This window comes from Salvelinus namaycush, chromosome 31 (genome assembly GCF_016432855.1).
Source record: "Salvelinus namaycush isolate Seneca chromosome 31, SaNama_1.0, whole genome shotgun sequence".
Lineage (NCBI taxonomy): Eukaryota > Metazoa > Chordata > Actinopteri > Salmoniformes > Salmonidae > Salvelinus > Salvelinus namaycush.
The window spans coordinates 24,820,546-24,844,726 of record NC_052337.1 but is presented as its reverse complement, the minus strand read 5'-3'; the positions used below and the strand labels follow the sequence as shown (position 1 = coordinate 24,844,726).

Here is a 24,181-nt window from a genome sequence, read left to right as displayed (position 1 = left end):
AGCAAGTCGGTGCATACAGGGGCTTAGAACTAATTGAGAAAATGCTGATTGACTATTGGCCAACAAGCTATGACAACCATGCTTGTAAACAAATTATAGTGTTCAAAAACCATATTAATAGATTGCTTTTGACACATTTTTGTATAAATGCTGTTATCGAAGGTCATTTCCTTAGTAAGTGACGTGAGAGTCTTACAAGTTTCCCACTAGTAATGGCAAACGTGTATAAAGATGGCAGAGTACAGATGTGGCATTTCTTTTGCAGTATCCAGAGTTTTTAAACTATGGGGCGCAACATAATTCAAACGTACCAATAAATCAGCACAATCTACTATCTCGTTTTTTAAAATTGCTGGCGTTTTGGGAGCTAGAATTGGATCATGGACACCGTGTTAATGCTGACACAAAAACATAACGTAGCGTCTGTAATATGGCTAACTTGGCAAACTAAGTGCATCTTTATGCTCGCCTGCTATTGCGAGTTGGAGGGACGTTCAATTTGATTTTCAAAGTAGTATGTGGTAAATACCACCTTCCCACTTGGTTATGAATGCAGCAAAATACTCCTATTTACACCGTTTCTATCCAATCTATGCTGTGGCTGAAGTCAGAAAAATTGGAACAATTGACTATCAGACCAAAACAAGAGCGGAATGTTTGAAGTGTAACGCCCCGTAATGGTATTTACTTTTTAAATTTTTCTTTCCAGGGCCACCCAGTTGGTGGCGGCAATACAATTCAAATTGTGGAACGCCATAAAATCTAAACGAAGAAGAAGCAGAGTGACATCATTTCCGCAAACATTTAAATGTCCTTACATTGCTGGTATTAGCTGTCGATATCACTGATGTAGAATAAGAACCTTACATATTTTTTTGAGGTTCATGAAACTTTTATTAATAACTGTTAGCTTGCAGCAATGTTGATTAACGAGGCTTTTCAGAGACAATTATCTACCATTGTCGAGGTATTAGTTGCAGCGGCAGTTGCGGAGATGGGCAGACTCCTCAATGAGTGCTCTGCTGCTGTTATGCATCCAAAGTTGGTCCAGCAGAATGAGGAAAGTATTTTGCAGAAGAGTAGGCTTCAACGTGTGAACTAAACCAAGACAGTGAGTGCACATTTGGTCGATTGTTGGGACTACGAATTTGCTGTCGAATGCCGACAAACTAGGCTAGCTAGCTAAGTTACTTAACAGTTTGCTAGCTACTTGTAACAGTTTGTTAAGGACAGACTTTTACAATGGGTGTATTCGTTTGTCATATTCCGTTGCAAAACGTTTTCAAACAAACTGTTGAAGCGTTTACTCAAGGAAACAAACAGAAAGAAACGGGGTGGGACCTACCAAGATTTGGCCAATACAAACTCGTTTAATTTAAACGTTTGGAATAAACTGTTTGCAACGGAAAAACGAAAACACCCCAGGGTTCGTCTGCTTAATTCTGTTTAGGTCCCTCCCGGTTTTGAAACGTTTATTTGGTTCATTAACGGTTTCTGTTGGAATACGTAATGAATAAATCCCAGCTAACCTTAGATGGCTCACTAACATTAGATGGGCACTGAATCAAATATGCTTCTCCTTTCATCTGTGACTGAATTGTCTTATGCCAACCTAGCTAGCTACCTGAACATCAGTTGGAACCTGCTAGGTCACTAACTTCATATTTGAATCTTTCAGAGACAATTTTCATTGTTCATGAAGATGTTGGGTAAAACATAAATTGGAATGTTGCCATGTTAATGAAGGTGATCATGGTCGAAAGGGAGAAGACTGTCACAGGCATGAGCGCCCAGAGGCGTGTCAGTCGGGCATGGTCCCGTCAATCGTCCCTTTGATGTGATGAAGTTGTCCTGTCCCCTTAGTAGAAAAACACCCCCAAAGCATAATGTATAATGTTTCCACCTCCATGTTTGACCGTGGGGATGCGGTTCTTGGGGTCATAGGCAGCATTCCTCCTCCTCCAAACACGGCGAGTTGAGTTGATGCCAAAGAGCTCCATTTTGATCTCATCTGACCACAACACTTTCACCCAGTTGTCCTCTGAATTGGCAAACTTCAGACGGGCATGTATGTGCTTTCTTGAGCAGGGGGACCTTGCGGGCGCTGCAGGATTTCAGTCCTTCACGGCGTAGTGTGTTACCAATTGTTTTCTTGGTGACTATAGTCCCAGCTGCCTTGAGATCATTGATAAGATCCTCCTGTGTAGTTCTGGGCTGATTTCTCACTGTTCTCATGATCATTGCAACTCCACGAGGTGAGATCTTGCATGGAGCTCCAGGCTGAGGGAGATTGACAGTTCTCGCACCAACTGTTGTCACCTTTTCACCAAGTTGCTTGGCGATGGTCTTGTAGCCCATTCCAGCCTTGTGTAGGTCTACAATCTTGTCCCTGACATCCTTGGAGAGCTCTTTGGTCTTGGCCATGGTGGAGAGTTTGGAATCTGATTGATTGATTGCTTGAGTGGACAGGTGTCTTTTATACAGGTAACAAACTGAGATTTGGAGCACTCCCTTTAAGAGTGTGCTCCTAATCTCAGCTCGTTAACTGTATAAAAGACACCTGGGAGCCAGAAATCTTTCTGATTGAGAGGGGGTCAAATACTTATTTCCCTCATTAAAATGCAAATTAATTTATAACATTTTTGACATGCATTTTTCTGGATTCTTTTGTTGTTATTCTGTCTCTCACTGTTCAAATAAACCTACCATTAAAATTATAGACTGATCATTTCTTTGTCAGTGGGCAAACGTACAAAATCAGCAGGGGATCAAGTACTTTTTTCCCTCACTGTATCCTGAGGCTGCATTTATTGTTGCCGGGGATTTTAACAAAGCAATTTTGAGGAAACCGCTATGGAAGTTCTACCAACACATTGACTGTGGTACTCGCTTTGGAAAAACATTAGACCGCTGCTACTCAACTTTTCGAAATGCCTACAAGGGCCCCCCCCCCCCCGCCCTCCCTTAGGCAAATCTGATCATGACTCCATTTTGCGCCTCCCTTCCTATAGGCAAAAACTCAAACAGGAAGTATCCGTGCTAAGGTCTATTCAACGCTGGTCTGACCAATCAGAATCCAGGCTTCAAGATTGTTTTAATCACGCGGACTGGGATATGTTCCGGGTAGCCTCTGAGAATAACGTTGACAAATACACAGATACGTTGACTGAGTTAATCAGGTGTATAAGAGATGTTGTACCCACTGTGACTATTAAAACCAACCCAAACCAGAAACTGTGAATAGATGTTTTAGCAATCGCGCAAAACTGAAAGAAGGAACCACCGCATTTAACCATGGCAAGGTGACTGGGAATATGGCCGAATACAAAAAGTGTAGTTATTCTCTGGTAAGGCAATCAAACAGGAAAAAACGTCAGTACAGAGACAAAGTGGAGTCGCAATTCAACGGCAGACACGAGACGTATGTGGCAGAGGCTACAGACAATCACGGACTACAAAGGGAAAACCAGCCACGTCGAGGACACCGGCATCTTGCTTCCGGACAAGCTGAACACCTTTTTCGCTGGCTTTGAGGATAACACAGTGCCATCGACATGGCCTGCTACCAAGGACTGTGGGCTCTCCTTCTCTGTGGCCGACGCGAGTAAGACATTTAAGCAAGGCTGCCGGCCCAGACGGCATCCCTAGCCGCATCTTCAGATCATGTGCAGACCAGCTGGCTGGAGTATTTACGGACATATTCAATCTCTCCCTATCCCAGTCTGCTGTCCCCACTTGCTTCAAGATGTTCACCATAGTTCCTGTACCCAAGAAAGCAAAGGTAACTGAACTAAATGAGTATCGCCCTGTACCACTCACTTCTGTCATCATGAAGTGCTTTGAGAGGCTAGTCAAGGATCATATCACTGCCACCTTACCGGCCACCCTAGACCAGTGGTCGCCAACTAGTCGATCGCAGCAGCGCCCCTTCAACCTCAGGAGGCTGAAGAAATTTGGCTTGGCACCTAAAACCCTCAAATTTTGACAGATGCTCCAATTGAGAGCATCCTGTCGAGCTGTATCACCACCTGGTACGGCAACTGCATCGCCCGCAACCGCAGGGCTCTGCAGAGGGTGGTGCGGTCTGCCTAACGCATCACGAGGGCAAACTACCTGCCCTCCAGGACACCTACAGGACACCTACCGATGTCACAGGAAGGACAAAAAGCCTTCAGCACCCGCATTAACATCAGCTAAATATGTGTGATCAATAAAATTTGATTTGAAATTTGTACTCCTAATTGACTTATTTGGCTAGCTGCCTTAACATTATCTGGGAACAACAAACAAGATGAATACTAGGCTAATTTTTAGACATATCTCACTAAAAAGACCAGACCTTTTACAATCTGAGTTCATTATCAAACACTGGAGTACAATTCTTAGCTAGCTGATTTTGAATGTGGAATATTCTTATGGTGTTTTTGATGCATGTCTTTTTAAATACTCATACTGTTTTTTTAGGAGACAGTCTTCATTTCCACAACTACTGCACTGACCCTGTCTCTGAGAGTGCTCATCAAAAGAAGGATGACTTTAACCCCCAGACCTCACCTGCCTCAGACACACAAGACAACCAGAGAAACACGGAGCCAAACTCAGGCAGGAATGGAGAAGATGCCCAGTGTGGAGGGGAACCTACTGGAGGTATGGGCAGGATGACACTGGATATAGTGAAGTCAATTAGCCATAACGTGTGCTGTACTTTTATGAAACGTAGTACTTGAATCAGTAAGCTAATGACATTGTGGCACCACGACCATTAATTAAGCCAACTTTTTGAGTCAGTGTTTGATTTAAGGATACTCAGGACAATCAGTCAAAACCATTTAATATTACTGGTATTGTTCCTATGCATTTATAGGGTAAAATGCCACCAATTACACTGTGTTAAGGAATTATGTTTTCAATACTCGTTAGTATCGTGGCAAGGAAACAAAACACAAAGCGGGTCTAACTTTAGGGAAACAGACCTAATGTTGAAAACATTGTCATCCAGAGTCATATTTATTTATTTCCCAAGCTATAGCGCACAATATTTTACATACAGCAAGTTTTTAAAGAACCAAAGAGATTTTAGCCATGGAAAAAATATTGCGATATTGGTATCGTCCCGGGCCCTAGTGAGTACATTGTTTGCTGTTTTAAATTATTTCTGAGAAATGTTAGTTAATATCCACCATCTTATTCATACATGTAATGTGGTAGTTTGTTTTACATTTACGCCTCAACAACAACAATGGCCCTCTGTTGCAGATGTGGTATTGCTCTCTGAATTTGATCATCAAGAGGAAGTTCACCTTAATCCCCAGCTCTCGCCTTCATCAAACCCAGAGAAACAAGATGGCAAGCCCTCAAACATGGAGCCAAACCCAGGCAGGATTGAAAAAGAAAATTCAGATACAAGTGATGCCACCGGAGCAGTGAAGAGGCCATTCATTTGCGACGTTTGTGGAAAGTGTTTTCGATTGGAGATGCACGCTTAAAGCCCACCGTAATCATCACACCAAACCCTTTAGCTGCCCACAGTGTGGGAAAGGTTTTGGTACGAAGACTGGGTGTAATAATCACCTCTTGGCGGTACATTCTAAAGACAAGCCCTTCAAATGCACAGATTGTGGGAAGGTGTTTGCAATGAGAAATAGTTTGGCCAAACACAGGGATTTCAACCCAACTCTGCACACCTGCACAACATGTGACAAAATCGTTCAGTGGGGAACATGCGCTAAAACGGCACAACTTCAGTGATCACCCGGAAAAGACATACATCTGCTCTTTGTGTCCAAAAACCTTTCGGTCATGGCCAATATGGAAACGTCATAAGGCAGAGCACTCGGAGAAGAAGTATTGCTGTGAAACCTGTGGCAAGATTTTCTGTTCATCTTCATCCTTATCTTGTCATCAGAGAACAACTCCTAGATGTCATAAGGCAGACCACTCAGGGGAGAAGGGGGGAGAAGTATTGCTGTGAAACCTGTGGCAAGCTTTTCTGTTCATCTTCATCTTCAGCCAGTCATCAGAGAACAACTCATAGAGCAAAGGCTTATAGCTGTGATGTATGTACTAAAGGTTTCAGGGATGTAACCAATTTCCAAAAACATATGACCTCCCACATTAGAAAAGGCCATGTTAGTCTAGAAAAAGCTTTTGCCTGTAGTGTATGTGAGAAATGTTTCTCATGTGCACGCACTCTGAGATCATCTGACCATTCATACCGGAGTAAAACGTTTTGGTTGTAGCATATGTCACAAACGTTTTAATCTTTCAACCAGTCTCAAAGGTCATATGACTTTACATACTGGAGAGAAACGTTTTGTCTGTGGTTTATGCGGCAAGAGTTACTGTCGGGCAAGCCAGCTCAATGCACATGCGCTTGCCCATACTGGAGAGAAACCTATGGCCATCGCCCATACCAGAAGAAAAGACTACCGTTATGTCTGTGACGTATGTGGCAAACATCTGCCTGATTTATTCAGGCTCAAATACCATATGTTCGTACATACTGGTGAACAACCTTTTTGCCTGTGATCTATGTGGCAAAAAGTTCAATCACCCAAGCAATCTCAAAAGACACAAGCTGTCTCACACAGGGCAGAAATTGTATGTTTGTAATACTTGTGGTAAAGGTTTCACCCGTTCAACAACCCTTAAGATACATCAACGCAGTCACACTGGTGAAAAGCCTTACTTGTGTGATATTTGTGGGCAAGGCTTCACCTCGCATGCCTACGTCAAGAAACACAAGATGATTCACCTGCCATCTCAACGTCGTTCAAGACCGCAGAACACTGGGCCAAAGTCACATGCCTGCAGCTACTGTGGTAAAGGCTTCTGTTACAGATCTGTGTTGGATCAGCACATGCGCACTCACACAGGAGAAAAACCATTCAACTGTCTCATTTGTGGGAAATATTGCATGTTTAAGGCTACTCTTGAAATACACATGCGCAGTCACACAGGGAAGAGGCCATTCAAATGTCGCAATTGTGAGAAAGGGTTCATGTGTAAGAATACTCTTGTAATACACTTGCGTACTCACACAGGGGAGAGACCATATGCTTATAATGAATGTGGCAAGAGTTTCTCCCAGAGTAGTTATTTAGTATCTCACCAGCCTGTGCACACTGGTGTCAAAGCAGTTGTGTGCAACAAATGTGGGAATGCCTGTAGCCGAAATCTGAAAGTTCATAAGTGCAAGTTCAACCAGAAAACAGTCCATGGACAGAATGTACAGGATCACTGAAGAAAACCGCTCACATGATCACTCTGGACCCAGTTTCCCAAAATAATCATAAGGCTAAGTTCATCGTTAGAATCTTTGTAGAAGTATCGTTAAATCTCCAAGCTGTTTCCCAAAACCATCATTGCACTTAAACACTTATTTACCAACTGCCTCAGACCTCGTAAAACAGCTAAGTTGAGTCTTTAGATGTCCCCCCCATAGTTGCCACTGTCTTTGCAGTTGTTACAAACCAAGGATAAAAAGATGCTTCAACTGAAAACCGAGATGACTGCATTAAATGATAAATAGGCCTATGGTGTAGCTAATTATTATTTAGCTAATTGTAGGCAACTATGTATTTTTTGCCTCAATATATTTATTATGTGTAACAACGTGCTCAATGATGTGCCAAAGTGCATTTTATAGGGTAATGCTTATAAGCATTAGAATAAGCCGCCTCAGTATTTTCAGTTATCGGTGATATCTCCAGAAACTGATCTGTTGTGTATATTGTTATAATTCTAATGTTAAGGTAAGATTTGAATGGTGAAAGCTGATCCGAGAGCAGCGCTGCTTTTCTTACGATGATATCAGTAGCGACACATTTCAACGACGCACTTGGCGAACATTCTCTGTGGTGTTTTGGGAAACGCATGTTACATCGCAGTTTATAGGCATCGTTAAAACACTTGTATGCCTAAATTCCATCGCTGTTGTGAAACTGGCCCTGGATAATAGGATGGGCTTACTTCATAGATGTTCCCAGTTTCATATGATAGACTATAATTTGAATTCTAAATGAATAGTGGCAAGTGTTTCGCCCAGATAATTCAGTTGTATAATTTTTTAAAAATGGAAATACATTTTGAAAGTATTTGGTGTTCAGGCTTTATCTGTAAATAAACCAACCACCTTAGTTATGGTGGTCATTTTTAAGGAAAGGGGACTTTCCTTAAAAAAAAATTTACATATACTTCAAGGCTTTTCCAGAAGTTTCTCTGAGTACTAATAGTATGTTCTTTTCTGATTCTTTGGCGTGATGGTATCTTATTTATTTATTTTAAATTTCAGATGCAGTTTGTAAAACATAAGATCTCTCAACACCTGGCCTTCAGCAAGTATTAATACCCCTTGACTTATTCCACACTTTGTGTTGGCCTGAATTTGGAAAATTGATTACATTTATTTTTGTCACCCATCTACACACAATATTCCATAATGAGACATTTTTGCTAATTTATTGAAAATGAAATACAGAACTACAGTGTACTCCACAAGTATTGGGACAGTGACACTTTTTTGTTGTTTTGGGTCTGTACTCCAGCACTTTGGATTTGAAATGATACAATGACTGAGGTTAAAGTGCAGATTGTCAGCTTTAATTTGAGGGTATTTTCATCCATATCGCTTGAACTGTTTAGAAATTACAGCACCTTTTGTACATAGTCCCCCCTATTTTAGGGGACCAAAAGTATTGGGACAAATTCACTTGTGCATTAAAGTTGTCAAAAGTTTAGTATTTGGTCCCATATTCCAAGCATGCAATGATTACATAAAGTTTGTGACTACAAAGTTGGATGCATTTGCTGTTTTTGTTTGTTTCAGATTATTTTGTTCCCAATAGAAATTAGTCAATACATGTTCACCTTTGGCAGTTGTGAGTCTTCATGGGTACGTCTCTAGACCTTTCCACACCTGGATTGTACAATATTAACTCTTTTTTTCTTCAAGCCCTGTCAAGTTGGTTGTTCATTGCTAGGCATCCATTTTCAAGTCGATTTAAGTCAAAACAGTAAGTAGGCCACTCAGGAACATTCAATGTAATTGGTAAGCAACTCCAGTGTATATGTGGCCTTGTGTTTTAGGTTATTGTTCTGGTGAAAGGTGAATTTGTCTCTGTCTGTTGGAAAGCAGACTGAACCAGGTTTTCCTCTAGTATTTTGCCTGTGCTTATTTTTATCCTAAACTCCCTAGTCCTTGCTGATGACAAGCATACCCATAACATGATGCAGCCACTAGCATGCTTGGAAATATGAAGTGGCACTCAGTAATGTTGTACTGGATTTGCCCCAAACATAAGGCTTTGTATTCAGGTCATAAAGTTCATTTTTTGCAGTTTTACTTCAGTGCCTTATTGCAAACAGGATGCATGTTTTGGAAAATTGTTTATTCTGTACAGGCTTCCTTTTCACTCTGTCATTTAGGTTAGTATTGTGGTGTAACTATGTTGTTCATCCATCCTCAGTTTTCTCCTATCACATCCATTAAACTGTTGCCTTCTGCTATTTTTGTCACCATTGGCTTCATGGTGAAATGCCTGAGCGGTTTCCTTCGTCTCCGGCAACTGAGTTAAGAAGGACGCCTGTATCTTTGTAGTGGCAGGGTGTATTTATACACCATCCAAAGTGTAATTATTAACTTCACCATGCTCAAAGGGATATTCAGTGTCTACTTTTTATTTTTGTATTTTTTTCGCCATCTACCAATAGGTGCCCTTCTTTGCGAGGCATTGTGGTTGAATCTGTGTTTGAAATTCACTGCATACCTGAGGGACCTTACAATTATCTGTATGTATGGGGTACACTATTATTGCACACAGTGAGTCCATGCAACTTATTGTGACATAAGTACATTTTACTCCTGAACTTATTTAGGCTTGCCATAACCAAACGGTTGAATACTCTGACTGAAAATATTTCAGCTTTTCATTTTTAATTAATTTATAAATAAATTGATTTTACATTCAGGCTGTAACACAACAAAATGTGGAAAAAGTCAAGGGTTGAGACTACTTTCTGAAGGCACTGTATTTCATTATTTTAATTTCTTTTTGAAATGACCAAATGTTTTAGAGATTGATAGTCGACCCAATTTTTTTTAACGCGAACTATGTGTAACCGATGTGAAATGGCTAGCTAGTTAGCGGTGGTGCGCGCTAATAGCCTTTCAAATGGTGACATCACCCGCTTTGAGACCTTGAAGTAGTGGTTCCCCTTGCTCTGCAAGAGCCACAGCCTTTGTGGAGCGATGGGTAACGATGCTTCGTGGGTGACTGTTGTTGATGTTTGCAGAGGGTCCCTGGTTCGCGCCCGGGTCGGGGCGAGGGGGCGCCATAAAGTTAAACTGTTACATATGCACCGTAGGTATGGTGCTGGAGATACTGAATATGATTTTAAAAAGTGGTCAAATGACTTGAATAATATTGTACAATTAATTTGAGTTAATCTTATTGAGGGAGAGTGATCTTCTGTGTGCTTTTCTGTCGTACTGTAAAAGACTATGCCCTATGAATTCACTCTTATGGTGGATGTAAAAGTAATTTTACAGTTCTGTCTACAGTGGATATATTTCACATACAGTATTTGTGTAGTGTTCCATAAGTTAAATTGTAGGTATCTAGTGGGGTCTTCACGTGCGCGCGGGAAGTGGGAAACCGCAAAATGGTAAGTCATAGGTCTGACATGATTGTGATCATGTGCTTTTGAAGTCGGACCAATTATTCAACCAATAAGATTTTAGCTAACTTAATAAGCTAGCTAGATTGTTTAACATTGACAATATGGTCAAACCTTATCCATAAGTTTGTAATTGTAAAAAAAATGGATTTCTCATCTTTTGGTTGAAAAAGTGAAAGTTTAGTGCTGAAACACCACAACTCGGCACCTCGGGTAACTAAATGTTGTCAAAATTACGAGTTGGAGGGTCTTTCAAATGAAACTCCCCAGTCTGAACTATGAACTTCAGATAACATGTGAACGCCCCCATAGGCCTACAGTCACAGCAAGGCATGCTGAAGAAAATGCTGCTTTCATAATCAAGTGGGGAGGTGGTAGTTACCAGCAGTGCTGGCATTATGGGCAGGCCTTATGGGGCCTGGCTCGCCCTACTGTACCACCTTTCTGTCCAAATAAAATATTTAAATATTGATCATTAATTTGACCGAGATGCTCACTGACAGAGACATCAATCTCAGATAAAGTATTTGAGCTAGCGAAACAGCTCCCCTCTGTCTCGGTACGTGTTGCCAGTGTATCTGATGCTGTCTGAACAAAAATAGTATGGCATGTCATACTCTTTTTGGCCAGACAGCATCAGGTATATAGGCTACATATAGTACGACAGTGGCGCTGTTTTGCGCTCTCGGATGCTTTCTCCTGTGAAATAGTGCGCTGTTCGGATTAGGGGTGTGCCTAGTAATCGGACAAAACGAGTATTGTAAAGGATATGGGCAATTGTCCTGATACCGTTATGATCCAAGTAATTTTTTTTTGCTACCGTCTGTGACCTAAACATTTAATTTTAGGATGTCGGTCCCGGCGCACATCTTTCAATGAAATGCAAGGTGCTACATGGTCTATATAACTCATCTGGTTAGTTTGCTTGTCTGTAAATAGAAGGGCGGGCTCTACGTTTATCCTGCTGCTCTGATTAGATAGTGCGACGCTATATTTCTATGTCTACTCAGTTCATAATTTCACCGGACCACTTCTCCTTGCATGTTCCAGTGTGATAATTTATTTGATGTTGCCTTCTGTTAGCCTGCTACTATGATGCATCAAAGGGGTAGGATATTTGCTCAAGCTATCAATGTGCATAGTATCTAAGTGGGGCGAGGGTAGGGAGAAAATATGAAACATTTATGTGCATTCTGAGTGACAGCAAACCGCCCGCTGCAAATCAAGGACACAGACCTCTCTGTGCACTGCTCCTAATCTGCAGTTTATTTTTGCAAGGAGATTGGTATTTTGCCAACATCTATTTAGAAGTATTAAAACACATCTGTGTTTTTACGATCACAAGTATCATCCTACTATCAACTGTTAATTACTGATAGGAGTATGGTCAGGTCGGCACACCCCTATTTCTCATACTGGAATTGTTTTGGAAGAAAGTACAAAGGTAACCTACTATTTGAAGTAATTTTTTTGGACAATCAGATGAAAACATTTGGTTGTGTTCATGCCACATTAAAAGATACAATTTTAACAGTTTAATTAAATGTCTTAACTCTAAAACCCATTAAGAAAAAACATGCCCCCTATAGCTTTTATTTTATTTAACCAGGCAAGTCAGTTAAGAACAAATTCTTCTTTACAATGATAGCCAAACCTGGACAACGCTGGGCCAATTGTGCACCGCCCTATAGTACTCCCAATCACATCCGGATTCGAACCAGGGACTGTAGTGATGTCTCTTGCACTGAGATGCAGTGCCTTAGACCTTTGTGCTACTCGGGACAGGAAAACAAATGCCTGTCCAACTGATTCGTTCTGGCGCCGGCCCTGATGACCAAATCCAAAGGAAGGTTATTGATCATGTACACCGTTTAGCAGATGTTATAGAGGGTGCAGCGAAATGCTTATGTTCCTAACAATGCAGTAAAATGTGAAGTCGTAAGTAGCAAGTCGGTGCATACAGGGGCTTAGAACTAATTGAGAAAATGCTGATTGACTATTGGCCAACAAGCTATGACAACCATGCTTGTAAACAAATTATAGTGTTCAAAAACCATATTAATAGATTGCTTTTGACACATTTTTGTATAAATGCTGTTATCGAAGGTCATTTCCTTAGTAAGTGACGTGAGAGTCTTACAAGTTTCCCACTAGTAATGGCAAACGTGTATAAAGATGGCAGAGTACAGATGTGGCATTTCTTTTGCAGTATCCAGAGTTTTTAAACTATGGGGCGCAACATAATTCAAACGTACCAATAAATCAGCACAATCTACTATCTCGTTTTTTAAAATTGCTGGCGTTTTGGGAGCTAGAATTGGATCATGGACACCGTGTTAATGCTGACACAAAAACATAACGTAGCGTCTGTAATATGGCTAACTTGGCAAACTAAGTGCATCTTTATGCTCGCCTGCTATTGCGAGTTGGAGGGACGTTCAATTTGATTTTCAAAGTAGTATGTGGTAAATACCACCTTCCCACTTGGTTATGAATGCAGCAAAATACTCCTATTTACACCGTTTCTATCCAATCTATGCTGTGGCTGAAGTCAGAAAAATTGGAACAATTGACTATCAGACCAAAACAAGAGCGGAATGTTTGAAGTGTAACGCCCCGTAATGGTATTTACTTTTTAAATTTTTCTTTCCAGGGCCACCCAGTTGGTGGCGGCAATACAATTCAAATTGTGGAACGCCATAAAATCTAAACGAAGAAGAAGCAGAGTGACATCATTTCCGCAAACATTTAAATGTCCTTACATTGCTGGTATTAGCTGTCGATATCACTGATGTAGAATAAGAACCTTACATATTTTTTTGAGGTTCATGAAACTTTTATTAATAACTGTTAGCTTGCAGCAATGTTGATTAACGAGGCTTTTCAGAGACAATTATCTACCATTGTCGAGGTATTAGTTGCAGCGGCAGTTGCGGAGATGGGCAGACTCCTCAATGAGTGCTCTGCTGCTGTTATGCATCCAAAGTTGGTCCAGCAGAATGAGGAAAGTATTTTGCAGAAGAGTAGGCTTCAACGTGTGAACTAAACCAAGACAGTGAGTGCACATTTGGTCGATTGTTGGGACTACGAATTTGCTGTCGAATGCCGACAAACTAGGCTAGCTAGCTAAGTTACTTAACAGTTTGCTAGCTACTTGTAACAGTTTGTTAAGGACAGACTTTTACAATGGGTGTATTCGTTTGTCACATTCCGTTGCAAAACGTTTTCAAACAAACTGTTGAAGCGTTTACTCAAGGAAACAAACAGAAAGAAACGGGGTGGGACCTACCAAGATTTGGCCAATACAAACTCGTTTAATTTAAACGTTTGGAATAAACTGTTTGCAACGGAAAAACGAAAACACCCCAGGGTTCGTCTGCTTAATTCTGTTTAGGTCCCTCCCGGTTTTGAAACGTTTATTTGGTTCATTAACGGTTTCTGTTGGAATACGTAATGAATAAATCCCAGCTAACCTTAGATGGCTCACTAACATTAGATGGGCACTGAATCAAATATGCTTCTCCTTTCATCTGTGACTGAATTGTCTTATGCCAACCTAGCTAGCTACCTGAACATCAGTTGGAACCTGCTAGGTCACTAACTTCATATTTGAATCTTTCAGAGACAATTTTCATTGTTCATGAAGATGTTGGGTAAAACATAAATTGGAATGTTGCCATGTTAATGAAGGTGATCATGGTCGAAAGGGAGAAGACTGTCACAGGCATGAGCGCCCAGAGGCGTGTCAGTCGGGCATGGTCCCGTCAATCGTCCCTTTGATGTGATGAAGTTGTCCTGTCCCCTTAGTAGAAAAACACCCCCAAAGCATAATGTATAATGTTTCCACCTCCATGTTTGACCGTGGGGATGCGGTTCTTGGGGTCATAGGCAGCATTCCTCCTCCTCCAAACACGGCGAGTTGAGTTGATGCCAAAGAGCTCCATTTTGATCTCATCTGACCACAACACTTTCACCCAGTTGTCCTCTGAATCATTCAGATGTTCATTGGCAAACTTCAGACGGGCATGTATGTGCTTTCTTGAGCAGGGGGACCTTGCGGGCGCTGCAGGATTTCAGTCCTTCACGGCGTAGTGTGTTACCAATTGTTTTCTTGGTGACTATAGTCCCAGCTGCCTTGAGATCATTGATAAGATCCTCCTGTGTAGTTCTGGGCTGATTTCTCACTGTTCTCATGATCATTGCAACTCCACGAGGTGAGATCTTGCATGGAGCTCCAGGCTGAGGGAGATTGACAGTTCTCGCACCAACTGTTGTCACCTTTTCACCAAGTTGCTTGGCGATGGTCTTGTAGCCCATTCCAGCCTTGTGTAGGTCTACAATCTTGTCCCTGACATCCTTGGAGAGCTCTTTGGTCTTGGCCATGGTGGAGAGTTTGGAATCTGATTGATTGATTGCTTGAGTGGACAGGTGTCTTTTATACAGGTAACAAACTGAGATTTGGAGCACTCCCTTTAAGAGTGTGCTCCTAATCTCAGCTCGTTAACTGTATAAAAGACACCTGGGAGCCAGAAATCTTTCTGATTGAGAGGGGGTCAAATACTTATTTCCCTCATTAAAATGCAAATTAATTTATAACATTTTTGACATGCATTTTTCTGGATTCTTTTGTTGTTATTCTGTCTCTCACTGTTCAAATAAACCTACCATTAAAATTATAGACTGATCATTTCTTTGTCAGTGGGCAAACGTACAAAATCAGCAGGGGATCAAGTACTTTTTTCCCTCACTGTATCCTGAGGCTGCATTTATTGTTGCCGGGGATTTTAACAAAGCAATTTTGAGGAAACCGCTATGGAAGTTCTACCAACACATTGACTGTGGTACTCGCTTTGGAAAAACATTAGACCGCTGCTACTCAACTTTTCGAAATGCCTACAAGGGCCCCCCCCCCCCGCCCTCCCTTAGGCAAATCTGATCATGACTCCATTTTGCGCCTCCCTTCCTATAGGCAAAAACTCAAACAGGAAGTATCCGTGCTAAGGTCTATTCAACGCTGGTCTGACCAATCAGAATCCAGGCTTCAAGATTGTTTTAATCACGCGGACTGGGATATGTTCCGGGTAGCCTCTGAGAATAACGTTGACAAATACACAGATACGTTGACTGAGTTAATCAGGTGTATAAGAGATGTTGTACCCACTGTGACTATTAAAACCAACCCAAACCAGAAACTGTGAATAGATGTTTTAGCAATCGCGCAAAACTGAAAGAAGGAACCACCGCATTTAACCATGGCAAGGTGACTGGGAATATGGCCGAATACAAAAAGTGTAGTTATTCTCTGGTAAGGCAATCAAACAGGAAAAAACGTCAGTACAGAGACAAAGTGGAGTCGCAATTCAACGGCAGACACGAGACGTATGTGGCAGAGGCTACAGACAATCACGGACTACAAAGGGAAAACCAGCCACGTCGAGGACACCGGCATCTTGCTTCCGGACAAGCTGAACACCTTTTTCGCTGGCTTTGAGGATAACACAGTGCCATCGACATGGCCTGCTACCAAGGACTGTGGGCTCTCCTTCTCTGTGGCCGACGCGAGTAAGACATTTAAGCAAGGCTGCCGGCCCAGACGGCATCCCTAGCCGCATCTTCAGATCATGTGCAGACCAGCTGGCTGGAGTATTTACGGACATATTCAATCTCTCCCTATCCCAGTCTGCTGTCCCCACTTGCTTCAAGATGTTCACCATAGTTCCTGTACCCAAGAAAGCAAAGGTAACTGAACTAAATGAGTATCGCCCTGTACCACTCACTTCTGTCATCATGAAGTGCTTTGAGAGGCTAGTCAAGGATCATATCACTGCCACCTTACCGGCCACCCTAGACCAGTGGTCGCCAACTAGTCGATCGCAGCAGCGCCCCTTCAACCTCAGGAGGCTGAAGAAATTTGGCTTGGCACCTAAAACCCTCAAATTTTGACAGATGCTCCAATTGAGAGCATCCTGTCGAGCTGTATCACCACCTGGTACGGCAACTGCATCGCCCGCAACCGCAGGGCTCTGCAGAGGGTGGTGCGGTCTGCCTAACGCATCACGAGGGCAAACTACCTGCCCTCCAGGACACCTACAGGACACCTACCGATGTCACAGGAAGGACAAAAAGCCTTCAGCACCCGCATTAACATCAGCTAAATATGTGTGATCAATAAAATTTGATTTGAAATTTGTACTCCTAATTGACTTATTTGGCTAGCTGCCTTAACATTATCTGGGAACAACAAACAAGATGAATACTAGGCTAATTTTTAGACATATCTCACTAAAAAGACCAGACCTTTTACAATCTGAGTTCATTATCAAACACTGGAGTACAATTCTTAGCTAGCTGATTTTGAATGTGGAATATTCTTATGGTGTTTTTGATGCATGTCTTTTTAAATACTCATACTGTTTTTTTAGGAGACAGTCTTCATTTCCACAACTACTGCACTGACCCTGTCTCTGAGAGTGCTCATCAAAAGAAGGATGACTTTAACCCCCAGACCTCACCTGCCTCAGACACACAAGACAACCAGAGAAACACGGAGCCAAACTCAGGCAGGAATGGAGAAGATGCCCAGTGTGGAGGGGAACCTACTGGAGGTATGGGCAGGATGACACTGGATATAGTGAAGTCAATTAGCCATAACGTGTGCTGTACTTTTATGAAACGTAGTACTTGAATCAGTAAGCTAATGACATTGTGGCACCACGACCATTAATTAAGCCAACTTTTTGAGTCAGTGTTTGATTTAAGGATACTCAGGACAATCAGTCAAAACCATTTAATATTACCGGTATTGTTCCTATGCATTTATAGGGTAAAATGCCACCAATTACACTGTGTTAAGGAATTATGTTTTCAATACTCGTTAGTATCGTGGCAAGGAAACAAAACACAAAGCGGGTCTAACTTTAGGGAAACAGACCTAATGTTGAAAACATTGTCATCCAGAGTCATATTTATTTATTTCCCAAGCTATAGCGCACAATATTTTACATACAGCAAGTTTTTAAAGAACCAAAGAGATTTTAGCCATGGAAAAAATATTGCGATATTGGTATCGTCCCGGGCCCTAGTGAGTACATTGTTTGCTGTTTTAAATTATTTCTGAGAAATGTTAGTTAATATCCACCATCTTATTCATACATGTAATGTGGTAGTTTGTTTTACATTTACGCCTCAACAACAACAATGGCCCTCTGTTGCAGATGTGGTATTGCTCTCTGAATTTGATCATCAAGAGGAAGTTCACCTTAATCCCCAGCTCTCGCCTTCATCAAACCCAGAGAAACAAGATGGCAAGCCCTCAAACATGGAGCCAAACCCAGGCAGGATTGAAAAAGAAAATTCAGATACAAGTGATGCCACCGGAGCAGTGAAGAGGCCATTCATTTGCGACGTTTGTGGAAAGTGTTTTCGATTGGAGATGCACGCTTAAAGCCCACCGTAATCATCACACCAAACCCTTTAGCTGCCCACAGTGTGGGAAAGGTTTTGGTACGAAGACTGGGTGTAATAATCACCTCTTGGCGGTACATTCTAAAGACAAGCCCTTCAAATGCACAGATTGTGGGAAGGTGTTTGCAATGAGAAATAGTTTGGCCAAACACAGGGATTTCAACCCAACTCTGCACACCTGCACAACATGTGACAAAATCGTTCAGTGGGGAACATGCGCTAAAACGGCACAACTTCAGTGATCACCCGGAAAAGACATACATCTGCTCTTTGTGTCCAAAAACCTTTCGGTCATGGCCAATATGGAAACGTCATAAGGCAGAGCACTCGGAGAAGAAGTATTGCTGTGAAACCTGTGACAAGATTTTCTGTTCATCTTCATCCTTATCTTGTCATCAGAGAACAACTCCTAGATGTCATAAGGCAGACCACTCAGGGGAGAAGGGGGGAGAAGTATTGCTGTGAAACCTGTGGCAAGCTTTTCTGTTCATCTTCATCTTCAGCCAGTCATCAGAGAACAACTCATAGAGCAAAGGCTTATAGCTGTGATGTATGTACTAAAGGTTTCAGGGATGTAACCAATTTCCAAAAACATATGACCTCCCACATTAGAAAAGGCCATGTTAGTCTAGAAAAAGCTTTTGCCTGTAGTGTATGTGAGAAATGTTTCTCATGTGCACGCACTCTGAGATCATCTGACCATTCATACCGGAGTAAAACGTTTTGGTTGTAGCATATGTCACAAACGTTTTAATCTTTCAACCAGTCTCAAAGGTCATATGACTTTACATACTGGAGAGAAACGTTTTGTCTGTGGTTTATGCGGCAAGAGTTACTGTCGGGCAAGCCAGCTCAATGCACATGCGCTTGCCCATACGGGAGAGAAACCATTAGTCTGTGATGTATGCGGCAAGCGTTTCCATCTCCCACACTCTTTTGAAAAACAAAACCACCCACACTGGACAAAAACCTGTCTGTAATTCATGTGGCAAATGCTTCAGGGGTGCAAGTGCTCTCAAACGACATATGGCCATCATCCATACCAGGCAAAGAGACCACCGGTACGTCTGTGACGTTTGTGGCAAAGATCTCCCTGATGCAGCTAGGCTCAAATGGCATATGTTCATACAATACTGGTGAACAACCTTTTGCCTGTGATCTATGTGGCAAAAGGTTCAGTAACCCAGGCAATCTCAAAAGACACAAGCTGTCTCACACAGGGCAGACATTGTATGTTTGTAATACTTGTGGTAAAGGTTTCACCCGTTCAACAACCCTTAAGATACATCAACGCAGTCACACTGGTGAAAAGCCTTACTTGTGTGATATTTGTGGGCAAGGCTTCACCTCGCATGCCTACGTCAAGAAACACAAGATGATTCACCTGCCATCTCAACGTCGTTCAAGACCGCAGAACACTGGGCCAAAGTCACATGCCTGCAGCTACTGTGGTAAAGGCTTCTGTTACAGATCTGTGTTGGATCAGCACATGCGCACTCACACAGGAGAAAAACCATTCAACTGTCTCATTTGTGGGAAATATTGCATGTTTAAGGCTACTCTTGAAATACACATGCGCAGTCACACAGGGAAGAGGCCATTCAAATGTCACAATTGTGAGAAAGGGTTCATGTGTAAGAATACTCTTGTAATACACATGCGTACTCACACAGGGGAGATACCATATGCTTGTAATGAATGTGGCAAGAGTTTCTCCCAGAGTAGTCATTTTAGTATCTCACCAGCCTGTGCACACTGGTGTCAAAGCATTTGTGTGCAACAAATGTGGGAATGCCTGTAGCCGAAATCTGAAAGTTCATAATTGCAAGTTCAACCAGAAAACAGTCCATGGACAGAATGTACAGGATCACTGAAGAAAACTGCTCACATGATCACTCTGCATAATAGGATTGGCTTACTTCATAGATGTTCAGTTTCATATGATGGAGGAAAGACTTGGGTATACCTTTTAAAACCTCTTAGATGTTCTGGTACCGCTTGTTACCGTCATGATCACTTAGAAATCGATCTGTAGACACCGTAGATCTTAATGGTTTGCATTGAGCGATAGCCCTGGTTCCCACGGACACAGTAGTATTTTCTGAGCCTGTGTGACGTAGGATGTGAAATCTGAAAGGACTTAAAGCTGGGATGTTTTTCCTACCATTTCATCACTCGTCTAACTGCCGAACTCCTGTCTGAGCCCCACATCGCAGCCATTGACAATAGAGGTCGACCGATTAATCGGAATGACCGATTTCAAGTTTTCATAACAATCGGTAATCTGTATTTTTTACACATTTATTTAACTAGGCAAGTCAGTTAAGAACACATTCTTATTTTCAATGACGGCCTAGGAACGGTGGGTTAACTGCCTTGTTCAGGGGCAGAACGACAGATTTTTACCTTGTCAGCTCGGGGATTCGTTTTTGCAACCTTCCGGTTACTAGTCCAACGCTCTAACCACCTGCCTTACATTGCACTCCACGAGGAGCCTGCGTGGCAGGCTGACTATCTGTTACGCGAGGGCAGCAAGAAGCTAAGGTAAGTTGCTAGCTAGCATTAAACTTATCTTATAAAAAACAATGAATCTTAACATAATCACTAGTTAACTACACATGGTTGATGATATTACTAGTTTATCTAGCCTGTCCTGCATTGCATATAGTCGATGCGGTGCCTGTTAATGTCTCATTGAATCACAGCCTACTTCGCCAAACGGGTGATGATTTAACAAGTTCATTCGCGGAAAAAGCACTGTCGTTGCACCAATGTGTAGCTAACCATAAACATCAATGCCTTTCTTTAAAATCAATACACAAGTATATATTTTTAAACCTGCATATTTAGTTAATATTGCCTGCTAACATGAATTTCTTATAAAAAGGGAAATTGTGTCACTTCTCTTGCGTTCCGTGCAAGCAGTCAGGGTATATGCAGCTGTTTGGGCCGCCTGGCTCGTTGCGAACTGTATGAAGTCCATTTATTCCTAACAAAGACCGTAATTAATTTGCCAGAATTGTACATAATTATGACATAACATTGAAGGTTGTACAATGTAACAGCAATATTTAGACTTAGGGATGCCACCCGTTAGATAAAATACGGAACGGTTCCGTATTTCAATGAAAGAATAAACGTTTTGTTTTCGAAATGATAGTTTCCGGATTCGACCATATGAATGACCAAAGGCTCGTATTTCTGTGTGTTATTATGTAATAATTAAGTCTATGTTTGATAGAGCAGTCTGACTGAGCGATGGTAGGCAGCAGCAGGCTCGTAAGCATTCATTCTAACAGCACTTTCGTGCGTTTGCCAGCAGCTCTTCGCTGTGCTTCAAGCATTGAGCTGTTTATGACTTCAAGCCTATCAACTCCCGAGATTAGGCTGGTGTAACCAATGTGAAATGGCTAGCTAGTTAGCGGGGTGCGCGATAATAGCGTTTCAAACGTCACTCGCTCTGAGACTTGGAGTAGTTGTTCCCCTTGCTCCGCGGCTTTTGTGGAGCGATGGGTAACGATGCTTCGAGGGTGGCTGTTGTCGATGTGTTCCTGGTTCTAGCCCAGGTAGGTGCGAGGAGAGGGACAGAAGCTATACTGTTACACTGGCAATACTAAAGTGCCTATAAGAACATCCAATTGTCAAAGGTATATGAAATACAAATGGTATAGAGAGAAATAGTCCTATAATTCCTATAATAACTACAACCTAAAACTTCTTACCTGGGAATATTGAAGACTCATGTTAAAAGGAACCACCAGCTTTCATATGTTTTAAGCAAGGAACTTAAACGTTAGCTTTTTTACATGGCACATATTGCACTTTTACTTCTCCAACACTTTGTTTTTGCATTATTTAAACCAAATTGAACATGTTTCATTATTTATTTGAGGTTAAATTGATTTTATCCATGTTAAAATAAGTGTTAATTCAGTATTGTTGTAATTGTTATTATTACAAATAAAAAATAAAAATCGTCCGATTAATCGGTATCGGCTTTTTTTGGTCCTCCAATAATCGGTATCAGCGTTGAAAAATCATAATCGGTCGACCCCTTATTGACAAAGCACGTGGCTGCAATCATTACATCGTAATGCCGTAGGAGAGTGGTTTCATCAGGGTAGCAGAGATCGATATATAGCTATTAATCTAAAATAATTCAGATTTTTAAACACACTTTGTTTGTCATTAATGGACAAGCTAGAGCTCTGTGAGACGTTCACAGCGATGGGGGCAGATGTTTTGATCAAGAGACCTTCAGAAAATATTCACATTTTCTGTAATTAAACATACAAATATATATTTTAGTTATAAGGAAGGTGAAATCTTAGTTTTATTTGATTTTGTTATATTTAGAAAGCGTATAAGCCATTTCAAGACTTATTCATTCAGTTTTGTTGAATTGGAAATGCATAAAATATTTAATTATCATATTTGTACTGTGTACTTGAGCTTGTGTCCTCCAAAGTGACTACACCTCAGCAATATATAACTATTTTTACCAGAAAGGTGAGATTTTAACCTTTTCTTTGAGTATGCAGCGTTGCTAGTTATTGTTTATGGATCGCTCATGATAAATAATTACTTTTGGAGAATACGTAGATGACATTTTCAATTACATTTAGTTACATTTAACTGGTTTTAATGATGAATGGATAGTGGTCATATTTTAGCCGAGAGAATTCAGATTTCAGTTTCATTTGATTGAAATTAATTTTGAAAGTGTTTGGTGCTCAGGATCTGTAAATAAACAAACCACCTTAGGGTGGTAATCTTTAAGAAAAAGTGAGACAGGTTTTTTTTATACTTTAAGACCTGTGGCGGTCAATGCCGTTTTAGTTGAGAGAGTACTAATTTATTTTCATGAGCATGACTTTATTTCTATTACTGCATATTGGATGACTGTCATTCATATTCCATTCACCCAGTTAAATGTAACAACAATAGGTTTAGGCTACTACATGATACTCTAATTTTCTTTATACCCATCCTGAGATTGCTACAACCTAGCCTATGAATGAAAGTTTACAACGTAGGTACACACAGGTCGAGACAAATTTGATGTGACACAGTTACATTCAATACCACCTTGCACACTCTTGCCTGCATCTAGCTGATAGATGGTGTAATCATTAGTCCATCAGTTGCAAACGAGAGTTTCTATTGGACAAATTCAGCTATGTTTATCCCCGTTTTGTTCCGTTTGCTTCTGTTTAAGAAACGTTTTTCAACAGAATCGGCAGAATGAATACACCTGATCATGCGTTAACACAGTTCAGTTTCATAGAGCCACGTTGTATTTCTCGCATCTACGTTATGCTTTAACCTCCTTTCACCTCTTCCCTTTGCTTGTAGACTTCAATGCACAACACATCAGCTGTAGACTTCAATGCACAACACATCAGCTGTATGTGACCAGTCAAAAGAACCTTTCCAAGCCAAACCGCTACACAATGGGGCGGCAGCGTAGCCTAGTGGTTAGAGCGTTGGACTAGTAACCGAAAGGTTGCAAGATCGAATCCCCGAGCTGACATGGTACAAATCTGTCGTTCTGCCCACTGTTCCTAGGCCGTCATTGAAAATAAGAATTTGTTCTTAACTGACTTGCCTAGTTAAATAAAGGTAAAATGGTTGGACAACATGCAGTTCATGCAAGAGCTCTGATAGGTTGGAGGACATCCTCTGGAAGTTGTCACTGTAAGTTTATGGAAGGGGATGAGAACCATGAGCCTCCTAGGATTTGTATTGAAATCAATGTACTCTGAGGAGGATGGAAGCTAGCTGTCCTCTGGCTACACAATGGTGCTACCCTACAAAGTGCTGTTGATGCTAATGTAGACCTTATTTGCAAAAGTGTTTTAATCAATTACTTTATATTTAGTTTTATCTAAGAAGGCAACTTTTTAAATGTTTTTAAATTTACATTTGTATGAAATTCATTGGGGTTATGGGGTCTCCTCTCCTGGGGTTTCCTCTTCCTCCTCTAAGGCGCCTCCACTGTTCAAGACAGGCCTTTTCAAGGCTCTCGAGTCCTAATGGT

General features: G+C 41.4%; 1 protein-coding gene across 2 annotated transcripts in view; it reads left to right on the top strand.

Annotated features, from left to right (window-relative positions):
• The window catches only part of LOC120025437 (zinc finger protein 696-like), a 33,904-nt gene extending 15,457 nt beyond the window's left edge, over positions 1 to 18,447 (top strand). The window contains exons 5-7 of one of the 2 annotated variants that reach the window (XM_038969960.1): positions 4,465 to 4,647; positions 17,100 to 17,282; positions 17,892 to 18,447. In XM_038969960.1, coding sequence (XP_038825888.1) covers positions 4,465 to 4,647; positions 17,100 to 17,282; positions 17,892 to 18,121 — 596 coding nt within the window. In that variant the 3' untranslated portion in view covers positions 18,122 to 18,447. Of the gene's footprint in view, positions 1 to 4,464; positions 4,648 to 5,256; positions 5,578 to 17,099; positions 17,283 to 17,891 lie in introns of those variants that run through there. The other variant, XM_038969963.1, reaches the window with a different exon arrangement.
• The last annotated feature ends 5,734 nt before the right edge of the window (positions 18,448 to 24,181 follow it).